This window comes from Hoplias malabaricus, chromosome 8, assembly GCF_029633855.1.
Source record: "Hoplias malabaricus isolate fHopMal1 chromosome 8, fHopMal1.hap1, whole genome shotgun sequence".
Lineage (NCBI taxonomy): Eukaryota > Metazoa > Chordata > Actinopteri > Characiformes > Erythrinidae > Hoplias > Hoplias malabaricus.
In genome coordinates this window covers 3,783,228-3,809,770 of record NC_089807.1, presented here as the reverse complement: position 1 = coordinate 3,809,770, position 26,543 = coordinate 3,783,228, and the positions used below count along the sequence as shown (strand labels likewise).

The window sequence follows — 26,543 nt, the reverse complement described above, 5'->3', positions numbered from 1 at the left end:
GACGTTTGAGCTGAGTGGCACTGACTGTTGTATTTTTACAGTCTAAAGTTGATTAATAAGGGGAACGTTTAACTTAAACACAGATGCATGCTTTACCAACTGGAGAGATAGTATTTAGAATTTGTTTTTCAGAGATATGAAATCTCCTAGTACCTGCAGGCTAGGCTAGGTTTATGATGTGAGAAACTATAGCTGTCTGAATCTGCATTTGTACTGCTGCGGTATCAATGCAGAAATATTCAGCCATGTCATTTACTGCTTATTTAGCTCATGATACACTGTCTAGCACAAAACATGCAACACATTCTTGCTAACAAGGTAAAACTCATGATTTAACTGAAGGGGGTCAATCAATCCACAAAGCAGTTAGCCTAATAACTTAGCCCAAAGTCAAGCCTGCCCAACAGGAAAAGAGTTGAGGGAGTTCCCTAGTGTATAGCCCTCAACTTTGGGCTAAAGTTAGCTGGCCGACTTGAAATAATGTTTTGTGGAACAGCGCACAGCAGTAAATATTCTCGTCTAATCATTCTTACAGATCCAAATGGCTGTCAAATAAGTCACAATTACTCATTATAATAATGAAAGGCCGGAGTGCGCCCTCTAGTGTGTACACAGGGCAGTGCGTAGGATCTCTGTCTCTTTAAAGCCGTCGTAGACCTGTGATCGGCTGCTATCCCATGAGCCTCTGCGCGGGTCCACGTCTCCCTGTGACGCAGCAGTGCGGTGATGGCGGCTGTGGAGCTGGCAGTAGCACCAGCGGAGACCAAAACAAAGCAAAAGAGCGGATAAATATATCGGTTTACACTGTTCAGAAACCCTGCTTTATCCCTGTGTGTGTACTCCGGATCCTCTGAGTCCTAACTGACACCTCACTGCTCCTGACTTGCCGCTGAAACACTGTATTTTTGGGGTTTTATCGGAGGCGGCGACTCCGGCTTCGGTTCCTCGCAGACCACGGGGTTAACAGCTGCTCTGTTCTGATTAACCTGGATCAGATATATAACCGGGATTATGGTCTACATGCCTGTTCAGGGGGCAGCGATTTAATAGTTTGGTAACCAGCCGCTGGAGCCCAGAACTGTGCCTTTGTGTCTACTGGAGTGGGTGAATGTGTTTCTGTGTGTGTTAGCACTTATACGTATACGTGTGTGAATCATGTCGTGGTTGGGAGGTTTGGGTTCTGGTCTCGGTCAGTCTCTCGGTCAGGTTGGAGGTAGTTTGTCCTCTTTTACCGGTCAGATCTCCAATTTCACAAAAGACATCCTCCTGGAAGGAACCGAAGAAGTAGGAGGTGAGTTTAACATACCTTTTAAAATATTTAAAGAGCCAATACCTTGCATTTTTATGTACATATTGTTTTTCTTATTACCTCTGCTTGATGAGTTTGAGTTTAATTTAACTTCTTTGGAGTTAAAATGTCTGTGTGCTTCTGTGTCTTTATAGACCGCCCTTATACTGTGTGATTTCAGCTATTTTAAGCTGCATACACTTTGTATAATCTCTGTAGAAATGTGGTGGCATAAATCTTAGGTCACTGTCCCCAGTGCCAGCTGTACACGAAAGGGTTAAATAGCTCCCCAGCATTGGGCTGTGGCAAAGTCAAATGATGGCGGTGCATTCATTATCCTGCTGGGTGAGATGGAGTGATGTTTGCACCATTAACTGATGTAACTGAAGTTCCTAACAGAAGTGTTCCCAGAACAGCAGAAACTGTTACTGCAGCAAAAGAGGTATAGGCTATGTTCCCTACTAATACCCTTCGATTTAGAAAATTGGCAGATTGAGAGCCATCACTCATGAGTCCCATGGCTCAGTGCTGTATTTAGGCAATGGGCATGTTGTGTGCCCAAGCCCTGGTTTGGCTAGCACTGTTTTGAGTGTATGGTGTGTTTTTCACTAGTGTAGTGATCATATCATCTCATTTGTGCTGCACAGTGAAAAGCTCAGCTTAGAACTGGTTAAACTCTGTGTGTATGTGTTGGTTTTGGTGAATCTCAGCACAAACAGAACTTTGATCGTCAGGTTCCAGCTGAACGCATAAACTCTGACTCATGTCTCAGTGTTTATAGATCAGCTTCAGTGGCCTCCAGACACACTGTCATTTTAACATCACAGGTCATAATGTAGTTTATTAGCAGTGGACTGGTGGAGGAGATCCTTTAACTACATTTTATTAAGTAACAGTTTGTGGAGGGGGGGATGACAAAAACACCCTTAAACAAAATATACTTAGTGTCTGAAGTTTGGTTTTTAAATATAGCACTGGAGCAGTGAGGCTAATGTAGCTAACCAGAAATGGAAACTATGTTATTCAAAAATGAGGATAAATGCATGCTTAGGCCTAAACGCCCACAAATTTAGACTGGTTTCTACAGGGGGCAGATCTTTCCGTATCATGGCTGCAAAATTGCGGAACACGTTACCTCAAATTACCTCAAATTGTCCGTCTCTGTATTTCCCTCTTTTCCTTTAAATCTGAAGTGAAAACACACCTTTTTTCCTCATCAGCTCATCAGCTTTTGTTTTCATCAACTCACTCTTGTCATTTATTATTTGTATTTATTATATATTTTTATTATTATTATTTATTTTTAAATTATTATTATTAACAAACACACTCTCACATATTTGTCCAGTTGTAAAATGATCTATAAACATTAGTTTTAACATTAGCAGCAGCCATCTTTCAGCTGGAATTTTGTTTGTACTTCTGCCTTTCTTGAGCTTAAAAAAAATCTATCTAAGATTACAACTTGTCCATTTGAGGTAAATGTATAATTTATTAGGGACACGGTTAGCACATGGCTAATTGTTGGAGTAAAAACACTATATACTTGTTTGTTGATTAGCTATCGCTAGGTAGCTTCACAGGAAACCTAAGAAACATAGAATTCATTAGAGACTGGTATAGTACATTTGGAGTTAAGGGAAGCAGGGAAATGCGTACATATTTCAGTCTCTCAAAGTCTTTTTCCACAGGCTATTTTTAACAGACTATGCTATGTTAGTACCGTGCAACTAACAGCTGCATTATATTTTGCATTTAGCCTGCTGTTACTCGGAGAGCTGTACCGAGAACACCTGTTTATGCTAAAGATATTAATGTTCTTGCTGAGACATGAACGAAATGTAGTGGTGTTATTGGTCGCTCAGTTAATGCATTACAACAGAAATACATACATACAACATGGGAACGGATAAAACACACCCTCTCTCATTTAAATAATTAATGTTTATGTGCTGAACTAAGGATAATGGGGGAAACGCAGCAAATAAATAGAACTTGGTACACTACAACTGGCAGAATGTGCCATATTTAAGTGTGTTTTATGTAAAGCATGTGTTTACTCTTATTTACAGAGGTTTTACTTATGTCATTTGACCACAGGTGTCCAATCGTTTTGTATGAGTGTATACTTGTGAATGTAAAGTTCTTCTACTGTATACACTTATTAGTGTATTTGACTTTATCACAGATGCTGCCACTGAGCTTCACGTGTCCAACTCCAGGCTTGTGGAACTGGAGGCTTCTTTTTCTACACAGAAATCTGAGGTGGGCTTCATGCGTTTATATCATATTTAATATTGGGCAAGCACATAATAAATGTCAGTTATAAACTTCCTATAAATTTCACTTTAAGGTTACTTTAAAAATATTTTATTCAAAGTAGTTTGGTTCATGTTTATTCTTCCATTCATTAAAATGAAATCTGTTGTTGCTGGTGGAAATGTTTGGTTTGGTTCTGGACATTCTTGTTACATTGTCTTTGTATGTTAATATGCATTTATTCCAGGATGCGTATTATTTTCCATTGCAGCTACAAGGGTTATAGTCATGATGGTCTCTATAAAATATGTCATTTGGTTTCCTCTCACTCACATCTTTTTCCTGCAGTATGAACGTATGAAGAGAATAAACACTGAGCTGGAGGAGAAGTTGGAGGCAGCAGAGATCCAGGTGAAACAGCAGTCACTAGAGTACAGGACCATACTCCAGCAGAAGGAGGTGATTTTCTCGTCTTACGGAAACACACACACACACACACACACAGTTGTCCTTCACATTGTGTGAAAATTTCATGATGAATGGACCAATAGAAATGCTCCATAATTACTGTGAAGTAAATCTTTTAACAACCTCTGATGAAATATACGTTTTTTTTCTTCTCCTGTAAAATTACTATTTTGAGACGTACATGGGCTGCACGGTGGCGCAGCAGGTAGTGTCGCAGCCACACAGCTCCAGGGACCTGGAGGTTGTGGGTTCGAGTCCCGCGCCGGGTGACTGTCTGTGAGGAGTGTGGTGTGTTCTCCCTGTGTCTGCGTGGGTTTCCTCCCACAGTCCAAAAACACACATTGGTAGGTGGATTGGCGACTCAAAAAGTGTCCGTAGGTGTGAATGTGAGTGTGTGTGTGTGTGTTGCCCTGTGAAGGACTGGCGCCCCCTCCAGGGTGTATTCCTGCCTTGCGCCCAATGATTCCAGGTAGGCTCTGGACCCACCGCGACCCTGAACTGAATAAGGGTTACAGATAATGAATGAATAAATGAGACATAAATTTTTTTTAATTGGATAGTGACAATATTTAATATGCCACTGAGCTTAGAAGTTGAATGCTACATGTCTCAGAGGAAGCATATACTGGCTTCTCCATTTCTCCCTTCTCTGTAGCATGGTGTGATTGGAGGATGCCTAACTAGTGGATGGAACAGGCAATTAATGTGTATTTGATTGTGATAAAGTTCAGTTATCTGAAGGAAGGTAGTCAAGATGTCCTCTGGGGGTGAGTGGGCACTGCAGTGAGAGTTTAGGATATTTTGTTCTGAGAGGATTCTTTTTCTGTGTGCATGTGATTCCAGGTGGAGATCAGTCATCTCAAAGCTCGCCAAAACAGTTTACAGGACGAAGTCCAGAAGCTGAGAAGCTCCACACAGGATGTCACCTTATCCATTTCTGATCCTGCTGTTCTTCCTGTGACCACTGCTGCCACCACCACAAGTTCCTCCACTTTCTTATCCCACCCCTCGGCTGCTCATCACGGTTTCCATGGAGATGAGGTGGACCTGAGTGATGTCCTGTGGTCCCAGCAGGAGATCAACCGTTTGTCCAGCGAAGTGCATCGTCTGGAAGCGGACGTGGCTCACTGGAGGAGAGTCGCACAGGTAGCATCATCAGTATGCTTTTCGTATAATACAATTGTGACTTTTCCTGCTTTGTAGTAGGGCAGTTTTTATGTGGTCATTTTTTTATTAATATCTTTCAGGCGTCTAAAATACCAGGAGCAGAAAATGGTGACCAAGGAGAAATCCTGAAACTGCAGAGGACCATAAAAGTGAGCTCAGAAATGTATTCATTATCTGCATTAATTCTAAATTAAAATTTTATTTTATAATAACAACACAGGTTAACATAAAAAATGAACACCATTCATTTTCTAAAGGTGATTTACAGTTTAGTGTTTTTTAGTATGACCTTTTTGGCATATCTATATTTTCAAGCTGAAGCCAAGCTCCTGTACACCTTTTTTAAATGGCTTTTAAAACCATCCCCTTAGCAGATGCTGGACAGTGCTCACAGGAAAATCAGAATAAACGATGAGCAGCAAGCAAACAAAAGCAGCAGCATATAAATCCTGAGCTTTATTTTAGTTCCACTGAATGAATAATCCATTAGCTGCTTGAACTAGAGTGCTATATATATATATATATTTTTTTTTGTTATGGTTATTATTTTATTATTAAGCTCTCCCCTTCTTCAGTGTCTTGAGTAGACCATATTTCAATACTGATGGATGTGATGTGACCCAATCAGGAGCTGCGAGAGGCAATGGGTCGGGAGGTGGATGAGCACCAACACGAATTGGCAGCATTACAAGATGCCCATCGTCAGAAAATGGCAGATATTACGAAACGGCACAGAGAGGAACTGGCAGAGTACGAGGAGAGGATAGAGGAGCTGGAAGAGCAGATTCAAAGTGGTAGGAAACAGTTCTTTGTGTTTTAAAGCATGCAGTTTGATCCTAGAACCATTTTATCATTATTAATAATAATAATTATTATTATAATAATAACAGCAACAATAATAATATTAATGTATAAATGCTATTCAGGATAGTAACAGACACTTTAAAGCACAGGAAAAGCTAAAGTTACAGAGAGTGAATGAGCATGAACAGAGATACAGGGGGGAAGGGTTTCATAAATTTGGACCCATGACACTAAAAGCTCTATCACCGTACATGTATAATTAGGGAGGCTGAACAGAGAACGGATGGGAGTGCAGTTAGAATGGCTTGGATGTATTGCTATTTAGTGTAAAGAAATTCAAAGCCACTTAGTTTTTAATATTGCACAGGCAGCTGATCAGGTTTAAAGCTCTAAAGAAATTTATTCCCATGACTACATGCTAAAATATGCTAAGCTGGAGTTAATCATGGTGATTTTTTTTTTCCCCCTTGATGTTTCTTCACTCTCCAGGAGGTGGTGGCACATTTGCCACTGCATCAGCACCACAGGACTCCTCCAAAATTGAGGAGTTACAGGCCACTATTCATTCTCTGCGAGAGGAAGCAGAGTTTCAGAAAACTAAGCATGATGAATTCATGGACAGGCTTGAGGAAGCTAAACATATGAAGGCAAGATTGGAACGTGAGAAAGAAGAGGCCAAGGCAGAGAACGCAGAACTTCTGCAGAACTACAGTCGACTCCAGAGCTCTGTCAGTGAACTTCAGACTCGGGTCCAGGAGCAGGAGGGCAAGGCCATGTTCAAAGCCCAACAGGACAATGAGATACAGGCCTTGAGAAAGGCTCTTACAGGTGAGTGGGATGCTATCAAAATGAACAAGGATCTTAAGGAGTAAATTTGTGGGGATGGGCTGTTCTTATCTCTGCCAGATATGTAATACATCTAATTCAGAAGTATGTCTGTTTAAATTGTGTTGAACATTTTAACGTTATTACTAATACAGTACCACTGTAGTATACCACTACCCACATTTTAGTAGTCATGTGTTTTTATTTTTGAGATGATTGTATTAGTAGTAAGACCAACGCTATAACGAAGTAACTAGAAAGTTCTAATAATTCTAATCCCATTTTTTGTAGCTGCTGAAAAAGAGGTGTCCAGGTTAAAGTCCCTCAGTGATGTAAGTTGTTTTTGATGAGTATGATTGATACAATCTTTTTGTGTTTTATTTTTATAGCTTTTTCTTTTTTAAATGATGTGCTCCATGTTATTTCCTCAGAGTGAACCTAAAGCAGAGGCTGAGCATGCTGACATTCTGGAGCTTAACACAATCATTGGTACCTTAGGGCAAGAGAAAGAGGACCTGGAGAAAGATAAGGTTTGTTAAAGGGTCATGCATTATTCTGTAGTGTGCTACATTACCCATGAATTGATAGCTTTTCACAAAACACTTATCAGCTATGCAATGTGTAGGTAATAATCTTTAGATCGAGATTGACAGTTTAATTTTAAGTTGATAATCTCCTCATTGACAAACTAGAAGTTATATGATAGTGTAATTAATTAATAATATATTAATTTATTTTCAGTGTTTTATTGTCATGAATGCATAACCATTCCTAAATGAGGCAGATAAGCCATGTTTTTCCTCTCCCCATCACTCTGAGCAGTTGGCTTTAGTTGAAAAACTAAGGTTAGCTGAGGAAAGGGAAAATGTGGCTCAGAATGAGAACTCTGGGGACCTGCAGCTGGAAGTCTCAGACTTAAAGATACAGCTGGATCAGAGAGAACATGCTCTAAAGCAAGCTCATCTTGACATGGACACGCTGACAGCGGAGCTGGAGGAACTTGATCGGCAGAACCAGGAAGCAACACAGGTTTGTCTTTAGTTCTGGACATTTATATATTTAAACTACACTTGATATGTTTTATGTGTCATTTTTTTTAGTTTGTGTGTGTGATGTAGAGGTAACCTTTTCTCTCTAAATATCATTTACTTACTTTTCTTTTTGGCTTCTTTTTTAGCACCTCATCACTCTGAAAGATCAACTTACTGCACAGAAATCTCAAGCAGAAGCTGAACTCACCCTTCTAAAGTCTGAGCTTTCTGACTCACTCATTCAGAAGCAGACGCTGCATCAGGAGCTTGAGACTCTGAAGCAGAAGCTCAGCCAGAGTGCCTTTACACTAAATGACCTACACATGGGCAAACAGCAACTGGAAAGCACTGTGAAGGAGCTGAAAGATAAGTTAAGCAAGTCTCAGGAGCTCTCTAAGGAGGCACGCCTTGAGACCTCAGAACTGAAGAAGCTTCTGCTGGAAAAAGAAGCACAACTTTCTGATGTTCGTAAGAAAATAAGTCACACAGGGGAACAAGAGAATGAAGTTGAAAGTCATAAGAAGTTTCTGGAAGAGAAGGATAAAGAGATCCAGGAATTGAGAAAACATGTTTCAGAGTTGAAGGTCTCATATGAAAAACAGTCTTCAGAGGACTTTGATTTGAAGATAGAAAACAGGAAGTTGAAAGAGGAGAATCTTCAGGCTCTCAGTAAAACGGAGAATTTGGACCGGCAGTTACGAGATAGCCAAGCCTCTCTTAGCAGAGTAGTATTAGAGAAGGACACTCGCATCGAGTCTTTGAAGCTGGAGAAGAGCCAACTAGAAGGGGAGCTGAGTCAGTTAGAGAAGCGACTGTCGGAGGAGGCTAAACGGTATCAAGGTACCATTGATGAGCTGACCAGAGCTCGATCTATGGATGCCTCTGCATTGCAGATGGAACATGAACGTGCTGTAAAGCTAAACCAAGAAAAAGACCTGATGATTGCAGAACTAAAGCGTGAGATTGAGCAGATGGCATCTGACCATAAAGACACCAGTGAGATGTTGGATATTACTGTGGCTGGACAGAAGCAGCTTACTGAACTTCTACAGGAGAAGGATGCATTTGCAGCATCACTCAAAGCTCAGGCTGCTGACTCACTGAAGGAGTCTGAGGCCACCATCTTGCAGGGAAAGCAAGAAAGTGATGCCCTCAGGAAGTCAGTGGAGGAGAAAGACAAGCAACTAGGGGCCATGAAGGAGGAGAACAGCCATCTAAAAGAAGAAATTGACCGTTTGAGGGACCAGCAGAGCAGACCACAGATGATGTCTGAACCAAAAACTCTGGACATAATCACTGAGCTGGAAACAGAGGTTGCACAACTCAAAGCAGCCCGAGACAAGCTGCAGGAAGAGGTTGGAGCCTTAAGGTCTGCATCAGAGGAGCAACGGGAATCGCTTTTGCGATCTCAGCACAGTCTACAGGTGCAACAGAGCGAACTAGAGCAGGCTCGATCCAGACATGAGCAAAGCACGCTCAACTATGAACGACTCATTGGTGCCAAAGATGAAGATATCGCACGGCTACAGTCGGAGTTGGAAAGCCTTAGCGTGCAGAGACAGAGTCAACCTCATACTGTGGAGATCCTTCAAGAAGATAAATCTCATTCTCTCAGTGGTGAGAATGGCAATGAGAAGCATGACTTGTCAAAGGTCGAGATAGAGAGACTTGTAAAGGGTATCAAAGAAAAGGAGACAGAGATCATCCAGCTGAATGAGAAAAATCTCTCTTTGACCAAACAGTTGGATCAGCTTGTGGTCTCTCGTGATGAACTAGGCAAACTTTCACAGATAGTGCTTCAGAAGGATCTAGAAATCCAAGCTCTTCATGCTCGAGTTTCAGGAGGACATGGCCAGGACCTTTTGTTGCTCCAGCAGCAGATACAAGCTTATGCAGTGGAACGAGAGCAAGTGCTTGCAGTGCTAAATGAGAAAACGCGTGAGAACAGTCAGCTGCGTTCAGAATACCATCGCATCATGGATATTGTTGCAGCCAAAGAAGCTGCCCTGCTAAAGATGCAACAAGAAAATCAGCGCCTGTCCACAATGAGTGACCCTACAGGCAGTCAGGAAATGTTCAGAGAGACCATTCAGAACTTGTCTCGAATCATCCGTGAGAAAGACATTGAGATTGATGCTCTTACACAGAAGTGCCAAACGTTAGTGACTGTCTTGCAGTCTTCTGGTGGAGACTCAATAGGTGGAGGACAGGGTGGCGTGAGCAGCAATCAGTTTGAAGAGCTTTTGCAAGAAAGAGACACCCTGAAGCAACAGGTCAAGAAAATGGAAGAGTGGAAGCAGCAGGTCATCACCACAGTGCAAAACATGCAGCATGAATCTGCCCAGCTTCATGAGGAGCTTCTTAAACTCCAAGGCCAAGTGTCTGCTGACAGCGACTGTAGCTCCAAACTCTCGGTGGACTATGCCAGACTTATCCACAGCTATGAACAGAAGGAAAAAAGACTGGGATCTTTGAGTCAAGAACTTGCTCAGGTACAGCAGACCATCAGCCAGCTTAGTAGCACCAAAGACGCCCTGCTTGGAAAGCTGGACAGATTCACTCAGGCCCCAGATGTTCCTATGTCATCTGCACAAGTGGCAGAACATCTCCAGTTCGCTGTTGCATCTTCAGCCCTGCAGGGAGCAGCACCACCAATTCAAGAAGAAGATTTACTGCAAAAGTTAGACTCTTTTGAGAGAGCACTAGCGGAGAAGGATAGTATGATAAGAACACTCCAGGAGAACAACCACCGCTTGTCAAACTCTGCATCTTTGTCAGAGAGTGAGCACAGAGGCCATGCTGAGGAGCTGAGGCATGTACGAGAGAAGATGGACACTCTACAGCGATCTCTCCGAGAAAAAGATCTGCTTATCAAGACTAGGGGAGACCAGTTGAGCCAGGTGAGTCTGAGCCACGGACCCAAAAGGAATTGTTTTTAATGTTCTTATACATTAAATTATTAAAGGGTGACTTAATCGAGAGTAGGAAAATATCTAAAAATTGCAGGAATTTTGTCTGTGAAGAGTTTGGTGTGTTCTCCCTGTGTCTGCATGGATTTCCTCCGGGTGCTCCAGTTTCCTCCCAAAGTCCAAAAACACACGTTGGTAGGTGGATTGGCGACTCAAAAGTGTCCGTAGCTGTGAGTGAATGTGTGAGTGTGTGTGTTACCCTGTGAAGGACTGACACCTCCTCCAGGGTGTGTTCCCGAGGTAGGCTCTGGACCCACCGTGACCCTGAACTGAATAAACGCTTACAGATAATGAATGAATGGATGTTTTAAAAATCATGTTGGTTTAATGTGTACAGGTAATGTTTCATAACGTCTATCAATAGCTTTTGGTAAATCGTTAGAAAGTGTTTCCTTAGTTTGGCCAGAGCACCCCTTTTAAAGTTCGGTTAATCTTATTCAGTCATAATCACAGAGAACATGTGTAGCTTTCATTCCAAACAAGCAGATTCCTTCCTAAATCCATTAATTTTATCATTTGGTGTTTGTCATCAACAGTAATCTTTTTATGCCTAATTACGTAACTTTTACTTCTGAATCCAACAGGTGAGCGAAAATCTAAGAAATCGTGAGAATGATAATGAGGTTTTGAAGCAGGCGGTTACCAATTTGAAGGAGCGTGCTTTAATCCTTGAACTGGATGTTAAGAAGCTGAAAGAGGAGAATGAAGCTGTGACCATGAAATCGCGAGAAAAAGAGACAGAGTTCCGGGCTCTTCAGGAGACGAACATGCAGGTGTCACTGTTACTGCGAGAGCGAGAGTTTGAGTGTAAAGCAGTGAGCGAGAAAGCTGCAGCCATGGAGAAGTTGCTAAAAGACAGAGAACAGGTAAATGTGTGTGGGCGTGTGCACTTGAAAGTACATATCTGAGCGCACATTGCCACTGATTAGGAAAATCCTAAATTTTAATTTTACTAGAAAAACAAAAATGTCCTTCGTATTTAACATTTGCAGTCATTTTGAAATTTAAACAGCTTGTATTTACAAATAAAATATAAATATATATATGTTAGGTCCGTATGTCTAGTTTGGTCTGTTGGCAGACCAACGGGGAACAATAGGCTAAAATATGTTTTGTGGCTTTATATTGTGGCTCATTATGTATTTAACATTGTGCACTATTTTATACAAATTTTACAGTGTTCTTCCTTTTAATTAGTGAATTGTAACCTTATCAGGGTAAATCTGGAGAGCTGAACCAGCTTCTGAATGAGGTGAGGTCCATGCAGGAGAAGGCTGTAGCTTTCCAGCAGGAGAGAGACCAAGTGATGCTGGCTCTAAAACAGAAACAGATGGAAACATCAGCACTGCAGAGTGAGGTAAGAGCCACAGAGAGGATATTGGAAGCTATTGAATTAACAGACGTGTACTTAGGTTTTTATGTCCTGTGGTGATTCAGAATACTTTTACTCTTTCATTAACTCCATGTCCAATCTGATTCAATCCGTGTTCTGTTTTGTAATAAATGGATTAGTACAAAATCACAAAAGTTTTTAAGGCAAATGTAGCTGAGAAGCAGTGGAAGCAATCCCTCACTTAAGAGCACTTTAATACCAACCTAATTCTTAACTAAATTAAGAAGTCACACTTGCTTTAAAAATATTAATTTTTATTTGCTTCTCTTTGAGCTTATGCAAATGGTGTATGCAGATTTGATTGTCTCAGTCCACAATGAGGGCACCTTGACATAGTGCAGTTGATTTTATTTTATCAATGGAAATGTACTAAAGTCTCTGTTGGGAAATCCTTTAGGAATTCAGCATTTCCTGTTTTTGTACCTTTAGCTGCAGCACACTAAGGATAAGGAGCAGAGGCAGAAACTGGAGCTGGACCGTTTGAGGAATCACCTGCTGGAGATGGAGGATTCTTACACGCGAGAGGTGCTGGCAGCTGAGAATAGAGAGAGTGAACTCAGACGCAGGGTGGCATTGCTGGAAGAGAAACTGGCGTCGTCCTGCAGTGCTGTGGAGAGCGCCAGGTTTGATAAACTCTTCAATGATGCTAATGTTTCTGTGCTGTATGTATGTCTTTTGCTTGTAAAACACGTTAATAACTCATCCTGTTAAGATACTACTTATGACTGGGCTTATGCTTATGCTTAGGACTTATGACACTTATTGCTGTTTTCAGAAAATAATATTTTAAGCAGGGCGGCACGGTGGTGCAGCAGGTGCAGTGACTGTCTGTGAGAAGTGTGGTGTGTTCTCCCTGTGTCCGCGTAGGTTTCCTCCGGGTGACTGTCTGTCAGGCGTTTGGTGTGTCCTCCCTGTGCCCGCGTAGGTTTCCTCCGGGTGACTGTCTGTCAGGCGTTTGGTGTGTCCTCCCTGTGCCCGCGTAGGTTTCCTCCGGGTGCTTAGGTTTCCTCCCACAGTCCAAAAACTGGTGGATTGGCGACTCAAAAGTGTCCGTAGCTGTGTGTGTGTTGCCCTGTGAAGGACTGGCGCCCCCTATGTACACATTATAATGCAACATTAATATTAATTTGCTTTAATTAAATTGAGCAACAGAGTAAAACATATCACTTGTGTACTCACTATAAAAATATTTTTAATTTAAACTCAGTAGATGAATAGGTATTGGACATAAGAATTTGCCCTATTTAAAGGAGCAATATAATTATATAATACTGACAGCAATGGGTACTGCAGTCCAAATTTAAAACGCTGGCAACCCTGGGGTGTGGAAACTGCAGAATGGGCAATAGTTGGGATCATTGGCCAAAACACAAACAGACTTCTGCTCTGGAAAGCAGAACATCTGGGCTGCAACACTGCTATCGGAAATGTCAGTGCTTCATCATAACATCTGTAATGACTGATTCTGGTCATTTTATGATTTAGCAGAGTAAATATGTTATATATTGCACTGTTAGTTTTCATGTACATTTTCAAAATCAACACTGGGTGTCCAGACTGAGGCATATGGATCCATAAATATGAATATAATCTCTTTTTAATATGTTGTTGTATTTTTTTTTTCTTTACCCGTGTACAGCCAGCAAGCCAGTCTGCAGGTGGAGTCTCTGCAGGAACAGCTGAACGGAGTTGTTAGACAAAGAGACGAGGCATTGGTCCAGCTCAGAGCAGCTCAGGAACAGATCAACCAGTATGCAGTATCCCTCTCCAACCTGCAGATGGTGCTAGAGCAGTTCCAGCAAGGTAAGCCCACATACATATACACCCTTGGGACACATTTACCTGTTTGTTTGTACTCATCTGAAACTGGGTATAGAGGGACAGGTCATGATTTATGTCAGCAAAATATCTTCTACATACATCGATGATTGTGATTTCACTATGTTTAATTGCGATAGATCCTCACATGTTTTGTCATGGTGCTCAAATGTACCTTCCAACTTTAAGTACCAAACTACAGTACAGATTTTAATCATATTCTCACTTCATTAACACAGAGGAGAAAGCCATATATTCGGCAGAGCTGGAGAAGCACAAGAAAGAGAAGGAGGAGTGGAGAAGGAAAGCAGAGACACTTGAGGATAAGGCTGCTGCCATACAGGTGACATCATCAGTGTAGATACACCAGTTTTGCACATAGATGAATAACGTGAAGCTGTATAACGTGTGTTAAAGGGGACATCGTGTGTAGTGAGCGTATAGGGCGGTCTGGCTTTGCCTGCACAAATTTCCTTAGTGTGACGTCACAAAAAGGGAGTCATCCAAACGGCAATGGAGCTTGGTGTTTACAGGAGCAGTAGAGACCAAAGTGGAAATACGAAAAGCACTCAAAAAGCCAGCTTTACATAATGGGTCCCATTTAATACTGTTTCTTGACGTAGGCCAAAGGGAATGCATAGCTGTTCTAATGGGTTTTGTGTTGCACATTTCTTGTTATTTTCCTGTTAAATATCTGGTGAATTTTAATGTAACCATTATGTTTCTCTTTGCTAAAGTTGAATCTGGATGAGGCAAACGCCGCTTTAGAGTCAGCCTCTCGACTTACTGACCAGCTGGACCTGAAAGAGGAACAGATCGAAGAGCTGAGCAAACAGGGTGAGAAACAAAATCATAGAAAAGCATAGCGCAAAGCTAGGTGAGAACTAGCCGTGTACACAACCACCCAGCAGTGGGCTGTGTAGTAGTGGAATGGTGCTCTCTGGAGTGATAAAATAATCCCTGATACATTTAGGATGAGTTTCAAACCTCATACCTCAGACAAAAAAGCAAGAACAGTTATTTCTTTAATCCCCATGTGCAGTTTGATTCTCCAGATTTAAACCGTCTGTGGTATTTAACACAGAAACACACATTGGTGAGCAATTTTTAGCCTCACACACTAAGGGCTGTGAGCAAACACACACAACCGTAGCAGTGGGCTGCCAGCCATAGCGCACAGGGAGCAGTTTGGGAGCTGGGTTCCTTCCACAAGGGCACTTCAGCCAGTCCTGGGAACTGAATCTGCGACCCTCTCGTCTCAAGGAGGCCTCGCTAAACTTACTTCTTCCATTGCAACACAAAAACACTTATGAGAAGATGTCTATAAACATTTGGCCATACAGTGTATTCCACAAGTCTCTGTTTGGTTCTAGTTTTAATCGTGGATTTGGATTTTGTATCCTTCCAATAGTCAGTGATTTTTGGACAGGAACACTTTATCCTAAGCTTTAAGACAGACCCATAAAATAAGTGTGTGTGCAGGCACTCCTGGCAGGATGTAGAGGATGGTATGGATGCTTGGCATTCCTTTCTCTTCTCTCTGATAGAAAAAATTATTTTTTTAAGATTTGTGGGGCTGGCCAAAATTGAGAGAGAGAGATCTTTTTCTACACTCTGTTTTTTATTATCTGCCTTTCTTCTTTAGCTTTTTTCTTTCTCTCTCTCTCTCTCTCTCTCTCTCTCTCTCTCTCTCTCTCTCTCTCTCTCTCTCTGTGTGTGTCTCTGTCTGTCTGTCTCTTTCACTCTATGCTGCCAAAGCAATGTTTCATATTGTGTTCAGGAATCAATATTAATATGAAGAAAACTGATAGCAGATTTTGGGGCTTGTACATTTTCCTCATGCTAGGAGCCCTGATCCAACCCCCCCTCCCCTCCCCCGTCCATTCTGAGCTCTATAGTATAAGGCAATTTGATGTCTGTCGTCTGAAGGATTGACACGTTCAGTTGTGGTTTTCATCCTTGTCCTTAAAACACATGCATTTCCCAGGACTCTCTGAATCTTATGAGGAAGATATCTACTATGAGGGGTGAAATGACTAAATTCTTTGCAATTATCTTTAAGGAACGTTGTCAAAAATGTGTCAGCGTGTAATCCAACAGCTTAGGGACAGATTTAATAGCCTCGACTCAAGCCTGGGTTCAGCACCTGTTTTAAGATGTTTTTAAAATCACAGCGGTCATAGTCTGAAATGACTTTTCTCAGCTCTTTGGGAATGTTTTGCAGTTTGAGTCTGAGAATATTAATGGTTTAACAGTGAGAGTGGCACTGGCTTTGTTTAAAAACAGGTCAGTGGATTACTAAGTCACCACTTTCTGTTCTGTCTGCACATTTTATTCATTTCTGAAACTGTTCCAACAAGCTGTGGTTTGCAGTAAAATAATAGAAATGTGAGCGGTTAGAAGACTCATTTGCATATTTCAGCCTTCTTGCGATATCTGTTGTAAAGCCAGTGCACAGACTGTGATAAGGGTCCAAATCTATTCTGCAGTGTTAGTGGATTGAAGACATTCCAGTTTTTATTCTTAGAGCTATGAGCTCATTCTCCTGCTCTTATCGGCTAACTCAAATAAGCAAAACTCAGTAGTTTGTCTACGAGAAAAACCTGTTCCCACGACTTGATGGATGTGTCTGAGTCTCTGTTCTCTTACATCGCAAAGTTGAACTAACTGCTAAAAATAATGTAGTTTTGTCATTAAAACACACACACACACACACACATATATACATACATATATACACCAAAAGGAAAAAGTTTGCTCTGCTTAAAACATATAAAACATTAAGCTTTTATGAAATGCTTCTTAAAATCAGGAGCATGTCATTGGGTCTTTTTTTTTTAAATAAACGTCTAGACATTTTTTTAACATATGAAAACAAACTCAAGTGCACAACCCTTATATGATGAATATCCAGACTGAAGAATATGAATTTGCTTCTGGCAGTACAAGCGCTCTCTCTTGCTTTTTCTCTCTCTACCTCTCGCCCACATCCTAAGTGTTCCAGACATTAGGTGTAAGTTTGTATTATAAATAATCTTTGAAAAGCATAAAGCAGCACTTCAGTTAGAATAACACTGTTACTGGTTATGGACATGACGGAGATTTTCCTGACCGTGCCCTAAGGTGTCCAGCTCATGACTTTGTTTGTGTGTTTCAGTTGAGGTAAGGCAGGAGATGCTGGATGAAGCCCAGAAAAAGCTGACTACCCTTCTTAACAGCACAGAGGGCAAAGTGGACAAGTAAGTGAGAAAACTGTAATGTTTCTAAAGGCCTTTACCAAAAGTCTTTACAGTGTGTGGTATGGTAGTATCATGAATGTAGATTTTTCCACTCCAGTTTGTTTTGAGGTAAAGATTTGATTGGACTGTCTGTGTGTGTGTGTGTTACAATACATGTGGTCTACAGGGCTCTTATTCTGTCATACACAGATCAGACTGATGATAAATGAACAAATGAAGTCACAATCCTCAAATATTATAAAAAATACATATATTAAAAATTTATATTAGTTATAATTAGTTATGCTATGAACACACACTAAAAATTTTATAAGTATGGAAGCAAATCTGTCTGTCTCTTCTGACTTTAAAATATTACCACCTTTGAATTTGTAGCATTATGCATCTGAATATAACTGCTCTTGAATAGAATTTGTGAATTTTCAAGAACACGTTTTCACTGTTATTATTCAAGGTTAATAAATTCAGATAAAAAAAATTCAAGCTCAAAAAAATTCAAACAATACATTTCGAAGTTGCTCAAATTCAGTAGACGACATTCAGACACCAAAATACGAGTTACAAAAAAGAGTTCACATCCGGGTCACCAAGGATGAGCAATCGATTCATTTGGATTTTCTCTTTCACCTTAAATAGTGCAGTAGTTGCATTCTGTCGCCGCTAGATGGCGAAATACGAACACAACTTCCGTACCGTGGAAAAACTACACGTTTAGCTTCCTTCCGCGGATATTATCTCTTTATTTTCAAAGTGTCTCAAAAATCTGGGAGGCTCACTAAAGACATAATATAACAGACTATTGATATCCTGAATATGAAGAAATTTTACTGTGGACATTTTGTGTAATGGCCCTGTGAACATAGCATGTGATATGACAGAATATGTGGAAACATGAGCTGTGGGTATAAAATTATTTCAGTGCACAAAAAAATTCACTGCTACAAATTCAAAGGTGGTAATATTTCAAAGTCTGATGAGACAGATTTGCTTCCATACATAAGCCTCACCCAATAACTACCCACTTTACTTGGGGTAGGCTGCACCAAGATGACTAGCTTAAATCACGCTCAGTGAATTCTGTAATAGACAAGAAACAAGGGTATGTTCAATAAATTATTTATAGGTTCTTCAGTGACAGGATTTCTTGTCATAATATGCACCCTCCTGACAGGTAGAGTCTCCCAGTTTTTTGATAATGTTAAATATGCTGCCTACAGCAATACCTTATGTTAAAGTCATGTGAAGGGAGAATCAGATGCTTCCTCAGCCTAACATAGGGACATTTGCCCATATGCCCTATTCCAGATATTGAGAGTATACCCCCAACACAGGCGTACTGCATGGTCCACAAATTAAAAATTTAGAATTTTAACCACTTACACAAAGCCTGTGAACTACAATCTAGTGTATATTTAGTCACTGAAATTGCATGATATTTTTAACCTATAATTTAGTTTTTGTTTCATTTCTCTCTTTACCTCAGAGTCCTAATGAAGAATCTCTTTTTGGGATATTTCCACCTCCCTCGAAACAAACGCTCTGAGGCACTGAAACTAATGGGAAAAGTGCTTGGATTGGAACAAGATGAAGTACAAAAGGTGGAGCTCCCCTTCTTTTTTTCCTCTTTTTCCCCCCTCCCTTTCTCTCTCCCTTTTTCACTAATCCCTGGCTCATCCTATATTTCCTCAGTCCTCGTCCAACCTTTAATCGTTAATTTTATCGTATTGCACTTTGTGCCTTGTTTTTTTGTACTCGAGGCATTGTTTATGCTTTCATTGGTTGGGAATGAGACCTAGGCTATAATGATGAGAGGAAAAAAAACTATTGTTAATAATATTAATTATAATTTGAAATTAAATCAGTAGCAATAGTGCACTTTTAAGTTTTGGTAAAATTATTTGAAAACATTTTGCAGTTTAGATTCTCATGCTTTATTGGATGGCACTGTGGCACAACAGGTAGTGTCGCAATCACACAGCTCCAGGGTCCTGGGGCTTGTGGGTTCAAGCCCTGCTCTGAGTGACTACCTGTGAGGAGTTTGGTGTGTTATCCCATGGTCCAAAAACACATGTTGATAGGTTCTTTATGCCAGTTCTTTATATCATCATCCATCACCATTAGGTCATTGTGTCATACTCACAGTTATTGTCTAGCACTTGACCTTGGGCTGAATTTTCATGTACCTTGCCGCAGAGATCACTTCCCTGCTCACTGCCCACAGTCCTCGGTGGGAGGACACACTCACTTCAGTTCATTTGTTCGGGTGACTTTTGCAAGTAGAAGTGTAGGATTTCTTAGGAGCAACATTTTCCCACTTTGCCTGTTTTGTTTGGCTCCATAATAACAGTGTTGCTCCTAATGAGCATTTACACCCACTGAAGAAATTATGTAGGTTGCTCTCAGTCATCTCAGACAACTTATATTTTGACATAAGAATGTTTTATTTGAATTTGAGATAATTCACAGGATCTCTCTTGAAACGGAGGAGAGTCATTGGTAAGATCATTGAAACACATGGGGTTTTAAAGATGCCAGTACACATGGGTCTGAATTTCTTAACAGAGAAGCGTGAGTTCTGTTTTGTTAAAAGATACAGGCTGCAAGTAAAATCTGAATGAGAATGCTGAAATTGGAATGCATACCGTTTGATTTGATAAAGTGCATAGGAGGTACAAACAACTTTAATGTTGTAAAAGGTGAGAGCAAATCTTACATGTATAAAGCTTTAAAAAATATTTTATTAACACTGAGTTTCTTTTAAGGTACTGTGAAGAAATCAGATATGATGCTTGACTTTTAAGTGTGTCTCTTCCTCTACTGAACACCATATTTCATTAAAGCCCCTCTATACTGTGACTAGGCACTAGAAGACTAGAGCTGCATACAGTGGAACCTCTACTAACGAACGCCTATACTAACGAACTTTCCAAGATGCGAACCGGGCATTTGAATATTTTTTGCCTCTAGAAACGAACCTGAGCCTCCACCGAGGCGGCGGCTGGAAATGGCCCCTGACCCCAATCGGCGAGTCTCCCAGCGCCCAGACTTGAGTGAGCTTTTAAGATTAGCACATTGTAGCTTTAGCAATTTAGCATTAGTGTAAATAGCAGACATCAAAATTTGTGCCAAGTTAAACTGTATCTATGCTTCGTCTCCCCACATTCACCGCCTACTCTCCGTTATTCCACCCACCCCCCACCTCCCGTCATACAGCCAGTGCCTGTGTTACTCCTCCAGCCAGTTGTTTATTACTGCTACCACTTTACCAGTTACCAGTTGTTTCTCTTTTATTTTTAGTAACGCTACATGTATTTTTTTACTAATTTGAGAGTGTTGTAAACATATATCAGTTCAAAAACGGTGTCTTTCGGGGTGGGGGCTGGAACGCATTAATTGCTTTTCCATTATTTTAAATGGGGAAAATTGACTCGAGAAACGAACTTTTCCACTTATGAACAGGGTCACGGAACGGATCAAGTCCGTAGGTAGAGGTTCCACTGTACTGATCCCCTAGCACAGCCAGCTTTTCGTTGGCATACTGCTGTATCGGATGCAGGTTCTTGAAGTTTTTGGGTTCTGAATTCACTTTGACTGTTTTATTATTGTTAAAAAATTAAGCTTATTTTGCTTCAAGGATGAACACTTTGATGTAAACTTTACCTTTTAATTTACCTCCAGATATCTTTATCTCATTCCATATGAGATGGTAGGGAAAAGCTTATTCACCGTTTATGCTTTTTTTTTTTACATCAGTTTTAAATGACTCTTTGTATATAAGCCTTATTTAGAGTGAATTGCATGTGTAAACATACCAGAGAAATGAAGGAAAAAGCCAAGCTGGTTTTATTTCCATCATTGACTTATTGGCTTTAGAAAGGAATACATCACATTAAAACACAGGTGCTGTGAGTAGTGGATGAGCCTAATAAGCAGTGTGTTATTAGTCTCCTTTTTGAAGTGCTGGGTTTTGGCTTGTACATGAAGCTGAAAGTCCAGAGAGAAGACCAGAGACAGATAAATGAACACAAACACTGGCTCACAAAGAAGGAAGAATGTCCAAACTTATAGAAATGCTGATGCGTAGATGAGCTAAAGGAGATAAATAAGAAGGGTGGAATAGACAGATGGTCAAAGGGCGACGAACATGGGGAGAGAGTGAGAGAGCATGGAGGAGAGACAGATGGCCATGCCAGGTCTTCACTGAAAAACTTTCTTTTCTCTTGGGTCTTAGCCAGGTGGACTGGATTTGGGCCAGCTGTTTCCAGTTGTTTAACAGAGCTGTGTTAGCCAGCTGTGATCAGAGAATTGAACTTGCCCTCTTCCAAACAACCTTTTTTGTATTTGTATGTTCTCCATGTCTCTGCATATTTTTAGATTAGTACTGTTCATTTAAATGGAAATTTGACAAGCATCACAATTACTGATATTCACCTCCAACCCCAGATATAATCCATCTGCCATGACATGTTAGTTTTGCACTGAAGCTTTAATGCTAATGTTGCTACACTATACATCTATACGTCACTATTGTGGCAGGTCAATAGTGTGGTATTACTCTATTGCCACGGTTGCAACAGCTCTATGGTGAACCTGGAGTACAGTCTCTCTTCCCACTGTTGTGCATGCCCTAGTAAATTCTCCAGAGAGGCATCTGGATAATTTTGGACATACAATGTATGTTTACGTTACGTGTTATCTACATTAACCTTGTATCTACTAAAAAAGCAAATCCCAGATACCCGTAATGTCTTGGCGGATGGACATTGTTTTGTTAAACTATTGTTTTAAATGTTACTCTCTCCATGTTTGTGTTCGAAATGCAGATGGTTACGCTGGCCAGTCCCGTGGCACTGTGTCCTCTGAGAGTGCTGTTTTTGAGGCTTACATTAGTGAGGTGTTTTTAGAGCTTGGGATTGGTTTAGGGTTTTGATGACACTCTGTGGTTTATTTTTTTGGGGATGAGAGAAGGATTTTTTCCATGATTGTCTATATCAGGCTCTGTTTATACAAACTGAAGGACTTTGGGATCTGTCAATATGAGGCTTTGTAAAGGACACACACTCAAGTTTGTTTTCATATCAGGATGTTGGGTTATGTGTAGGTCCACTATGTTTAATATATACGTCTGTGTATGAAGCTAGGTGTGATAAACTCTGTGTATGTATAGACCCTGTCTATTGTGTCAAATGAAATAAAAACAAAAATCTATTCAACTGAACCATTTCCAAATCTATTCTTAAACATAAATCTAAGCCCAACCTCAAGAACCAAAATGAAATGGTTTGGGGAAATTCAGAGCTTTTTTTATATATTTATATACACACACACATCCCACAAGCCTCACTCCAATAACCTATATATTCATTCTCTCTCTCCCCCTCTTTTCCCCCATAGTTGCTGGATGAAGAATCAGGGAAAGGGGTTACTGGTTGGGTTTCTGGTTGGTTAGGCAGTGGCAGAGCAGTGCAGAGTGTCCCCAACACACCCCAAAGACCCACACACGCCCAAAACCTCAATGGGGTGAGTTACTCCGCTCACACAACACAAACATTACACTCATGTACTCATGACCTCAAATACATGCTAGCAAAGGCAATGTTTCAGAACTGCATTCCTCTCAAGTTCTTTGCACATAAATATCATGCACAGGAACCATTGCAGTTCTCACACAAACACCCAATGTTTAACATCTACTGTGTGTGTCTTTGCAGTCTTTTTCGGAGATGTTTGTGAAGTTCCTGCAAGTGGAGTCCAGTCCAGCTGCTCCTGCACCTAAATTACCTGTTTATGACATCAAGCCTCTGAGTGCGCCCCCACCTGGCCGGAGTACAGCACCCACATCACCAGCAGGTAACACAGTGCTTCAACATGCTCACAAATACTGTGTAATACCAGGGAATACAAGCGAGTGCTGTCAGCCTCTCTTCATCTCCCCTCTAATCACTCAGCACAGTGTGAGCCAATATGACTGTGTGTTAGCTGACAACAAAATATGCCATTAAGTGTTCTCCTGCACACACCTTCAGTCCCAAATGGTATCCAACGTTTAAGTACTAACATGAAATATAAAGTGTTTAGCAGTGTTTTTAAATAGATTCAATTATTGTTTATTTTTCTTAACTTATTCCATGTGGTTTACATGTTTTTTTGTGTTTGTTTTTGTGCTGCAGTCCCTAGTAAACGCAGTGTGGATTCAAACCCATTCCTGGCTCCTCGTTCTGCCGCTGTCCCTCTGCTGAACCCTGCAGCTCCGGGTAGCGGAGGACCAAGGAGCAGTCACCTGCTAATGAAACCCATCTCGGACGCTCTGCCCACCTTCACACCGGTCCCTGTGAGCGCTGAGTCCAGTGCAGGGGCTGTCCTTAAAGATCTTCTCAAACAGTGAGTGGCCACACTAACTGCCACTCAAAGCACTTTAACCATACAGCACACACTACAGAGTCTCAGCTGGACGGTGAAGACATCCATTGGCTCTTCTTTACAACGAAGGCACATCACGAATGGACAAGTAACAGAGCAGCAGATTTGTATAACTTTGCTGTTGTTTCAAATCCTTTTATCTTGAAAATGTATCAGTACAAGAGGGAAAAAAAATAAAATCAAATAAATATAGAGCGACACGGTGGTGCAGCAGGTAGTGTTGCAGTCACATAGCTCCAGGGACCTGGAGGTTGTGGATTCGATTCCCGCTCCGGGTGACTGTCTGTGAGGAGTGTGGTGTGTTCTCCCTGTGTCAGCGTGGGTTTCCTCCGGGTGCTTCGGTTTCCTCCCACAGTTCCAAAACACACGTTGGTAGGTGGATTGGCGACTCAAAAGTGTCCGTAGGTGTGTGCGTGTTGCCCTGTGAAGGACTGGTGCCCCCTCCAGGGTGTATTCCCGCCTTGCGCCCAATGATTCCAGGTAGGCTCTGGACCCACCGCGACCCTGAACTGGATAAGCGCTTACAGATAATGAATGGATGGATGGATAAATAAATATATATATTATTATTATTTAAAGTTAAATAGTGAACAAGATACAGGGTTTTGTTGCAACTGCAATGCACATTCCTAGTTGGTGTAAAATCTTTTTATAAATGTAAGATTGTTGCTATGTTTACTGTTTATGCTAATTGTGTTCATCCTAATGATAGTGTTTTTATGCTAAAACACATGCAGTTGAAATTTACAAATAAACACTCGCACATCTGCCTAGGAAGTGCTGAATATTGCCACTGTTGAGAAACTTATCTCTCCATTTTAGGATGTTTGTGTAATTTGGAAATGCATAATGAATGGACCAATATAAGTGTTTCAGAAATACTTGGAAGTAATTTTGTTATATTTACTTCCATAACTGGGTTTTGTTTTGTTTTTTTGTTTGTTTTTTCCTTTTCTTTATTTTCTGGTACCCTTCGGTTGTAGAGATACTTTTGGAGATGGGAGATTATGTTCAGGAAGTGGCAATATGTTTATAAATAATATGGGCTTCCCAATATGGGTGAGATACAAGTATTGTAGTATTATAATAAAGCTACCTGGCAAAATATTAACTTGCATTGTTTGACAAAATTACACTATATTGTCAAATGTTTGTGGACACCTGCTCTTCCAGTGAAGGTCATTAATGGGGAAGTTTGTTGAACCTTTGCTGTAGTATCAACCTCTAAATTTCTGGGAAGACTTTACTATATGTTGGAACATTTCTGTGAGGATCTAACGGCATGCAACCAGAAGAATATTAGTGAGGTCAGGATTTGCTACAGACATCTGGACACAAGTTGTAGTGGACACAGAATCTCATCTGAAAATCTAATGTGTTTTGAAAACTGGAACACAATTTGCCCAAAAAGGGCACATGTTCTGCACAGAGGTGAAGTGTGTGAAGATGGGGATGATAACTGGCATAAAAACCCCTTTATCTCCTCACACGCATTGTATGTGTGCACCATCTGTAATCAGAAATGTTTATTGGTTTTGTAATCAACATTTTTTCCTCCTGATTTGCTCTTAATTTGCAGAGAATAATTTATGTAGTTAAACAGGTTCTGATGCCATCTGGCTGCTCCAGGCCTCTGTTTTTTTTTTTAGACCCTTTCTGCATCTGTGAAAACCATACAAATAGCTCTGCAAAATACTCCCTTTTCACTTTTTCATCTTCTTTTCTGTTCTTTTCTTTCTTTCCCAATGAATGTGCATTCGGTGCGTGTGGGTTACAATAACGGCTATAATGGATGGTTGTGGGTTGAAGACTGAATATTAGACTTCTGCTGTGTAAATCTGTACTTTATAAATATGTAGTTATATGCCTGTAAATCATTTGTATTTATCGCTACTTTAATCATTTGGAAATGTGGAGGAAAATATTCATAATTCAGGGGCAGAATCCCACATAGTGTGTGTACATATCCACAAAAGCTGAATAAGGTATTCAGTTTATGGAAAAAAATGAAGGCTTGGATTTGTGTAATTTTATCTGTACATTTTTAATGAAACAACAAAATTGGAAATTACTTTTTATTTAAATTCCCACCAAGAAAAGACTGTTCTTTTGCCCTTGTAAAGAGAAACCTAATTTTATGGATCTGTGGGCTCAGCAATACTTGTTGGTTTATTACTTTATTAATATGACTTTGGACTTGTGCTGTTCTATTAATTCAAGGGCTCAGAGTTTCTAAAGACATTCAGTTAAAGTTTATAATTTTTTTGGGATCGGACCCGATCATTGGTTTGGATTGGTGTCACACACAGTGTTTGTTACAACATGCAGAAATAAATATCTCTGCGAATGCAGACATTTTTCAGCTTTCCTTCATTTAAACACTTTAAAAAGGAGTTTTACTGAGTTTTTAACATTTCTTCTTGTTTAAATGATTAAGTCGTTAAGAGTAAAAAGCTCCATCCTAGAGAAATTAGTTCTCTGTGGTTGTGAATGGAACCAGACGTCCTCCTGTAAAATGTCCTCTCAAAATGATTACATCAAATGGTTGTGCCGATACGACACTGACTGAAATTTGGTGTCCTCCTCCCAGTCATACTCCAGTAAAAGCGTATACAGGAGGTCCTCGGGTTACGTCAGTCCCGAGTTACGATGTTTCGTGGTTACGACACATCTCCCATTTACTGTATAAAGCCTTGTTTCGACCTAAGTGGTTTTGCGTCGTAAACGTCGTAACGCGAACTTCGTGTTTGGTGTGCGCGGCGGAAGAATACACGGTTACGCGGCTCGGGACCGAGGAGGATAGGTGTTAGCATAGGATTAGTGCTTACAATATGCTATTTACTAGGGTGACAAGACGTCCTC

General features: G+C 40.6%; 1 protein-coding gene across 2 annotated transcripts; it reads left to right on the top strand.

Annotated features, from left to right (window-relative positions):
- Positions 1 to 684: 684 nt before the first annotated feature.
- On the top strand, positions 685 to 26,084 carry trip11 (thyroid hormone receptor interactor 11). 2 transcript variants are annotated; one of them, XM_066678618.1, is made up of 22 exons: positions 685 to 1,291; positions 3,477 to 3,553; positions 3,896 to 4,006; positions 4,859 to 5,161; positions 5,263 to 5,331; positions 5,811 to 5,976; positions 6,476 to 6,814; positions 7,103 to 7,143; positions 7,243 to 7,341; positions 7,634 to 7,840; positions 7,989 to 10,742; positions 11,396 to 11,677; positions 12,028 to 12,168; positions 12,634 to 12,827; positions 13,844 to 14,007; positions 14,262 to 14,365; positions 14,760 to 14,859; positions 17,180 to 17,261; positions 18,745 to 18,859; positions 22,656 to 22,781; positions 22,973 to 23,111; positions 23,432 to 26,084. In XM_066678618.1, exons 1-22 carry the CDS (start codon positions 1,156 to 1,158, stop codon positions 23,644 to 23,646), a joined length of 5,964 nt encoding a protein of 1,987 aa, XP_066534715.1. In that variant the 5' UTR covers positions 685 to 1,155; the 3' UTR covers positions 23,647 to 26,084. The 2 variants fall into 2 exon arrangements, with proteins under 2 accessions (XP_066534715.1, XP_066534716.1); XM_066678619.1 differs by lacking the exons at positions 685 to 1,291; positions 3,477 to 3,553; positions 3,896 to 4,006 and adding an exon at positions 4,232 to 4,359.
- The last annotated feature ends 459 nt before the right edge of the window (positions 26,085 to 26,543 follow it).

Bases quoted from the DNA above. Each gene is read 5' to 3' on its own strand.
- trip11 (XM_066678618.1), top strand. From the start codon at position 1,156: ATGTCGTGGTTGGGAGGTTTGGGTTCTGGTCTCGGTCAGTCTCTCGGT. The intron at 1,292-3,476 runs GTGAGTTTAACA...ACTTTATCACAG, and splicing joins AGGAACCGAAGAAGTAGGAG to ATGCTGCCACTGAGCTTCAC. The intron at 7,342-7,633 runs GTTTGTTAAAGG...CACTCTGAGCAG, and splicing joins AGGACCTGGAGAAAGATAAG to TTGGCTTTAGTTGAAAAACT.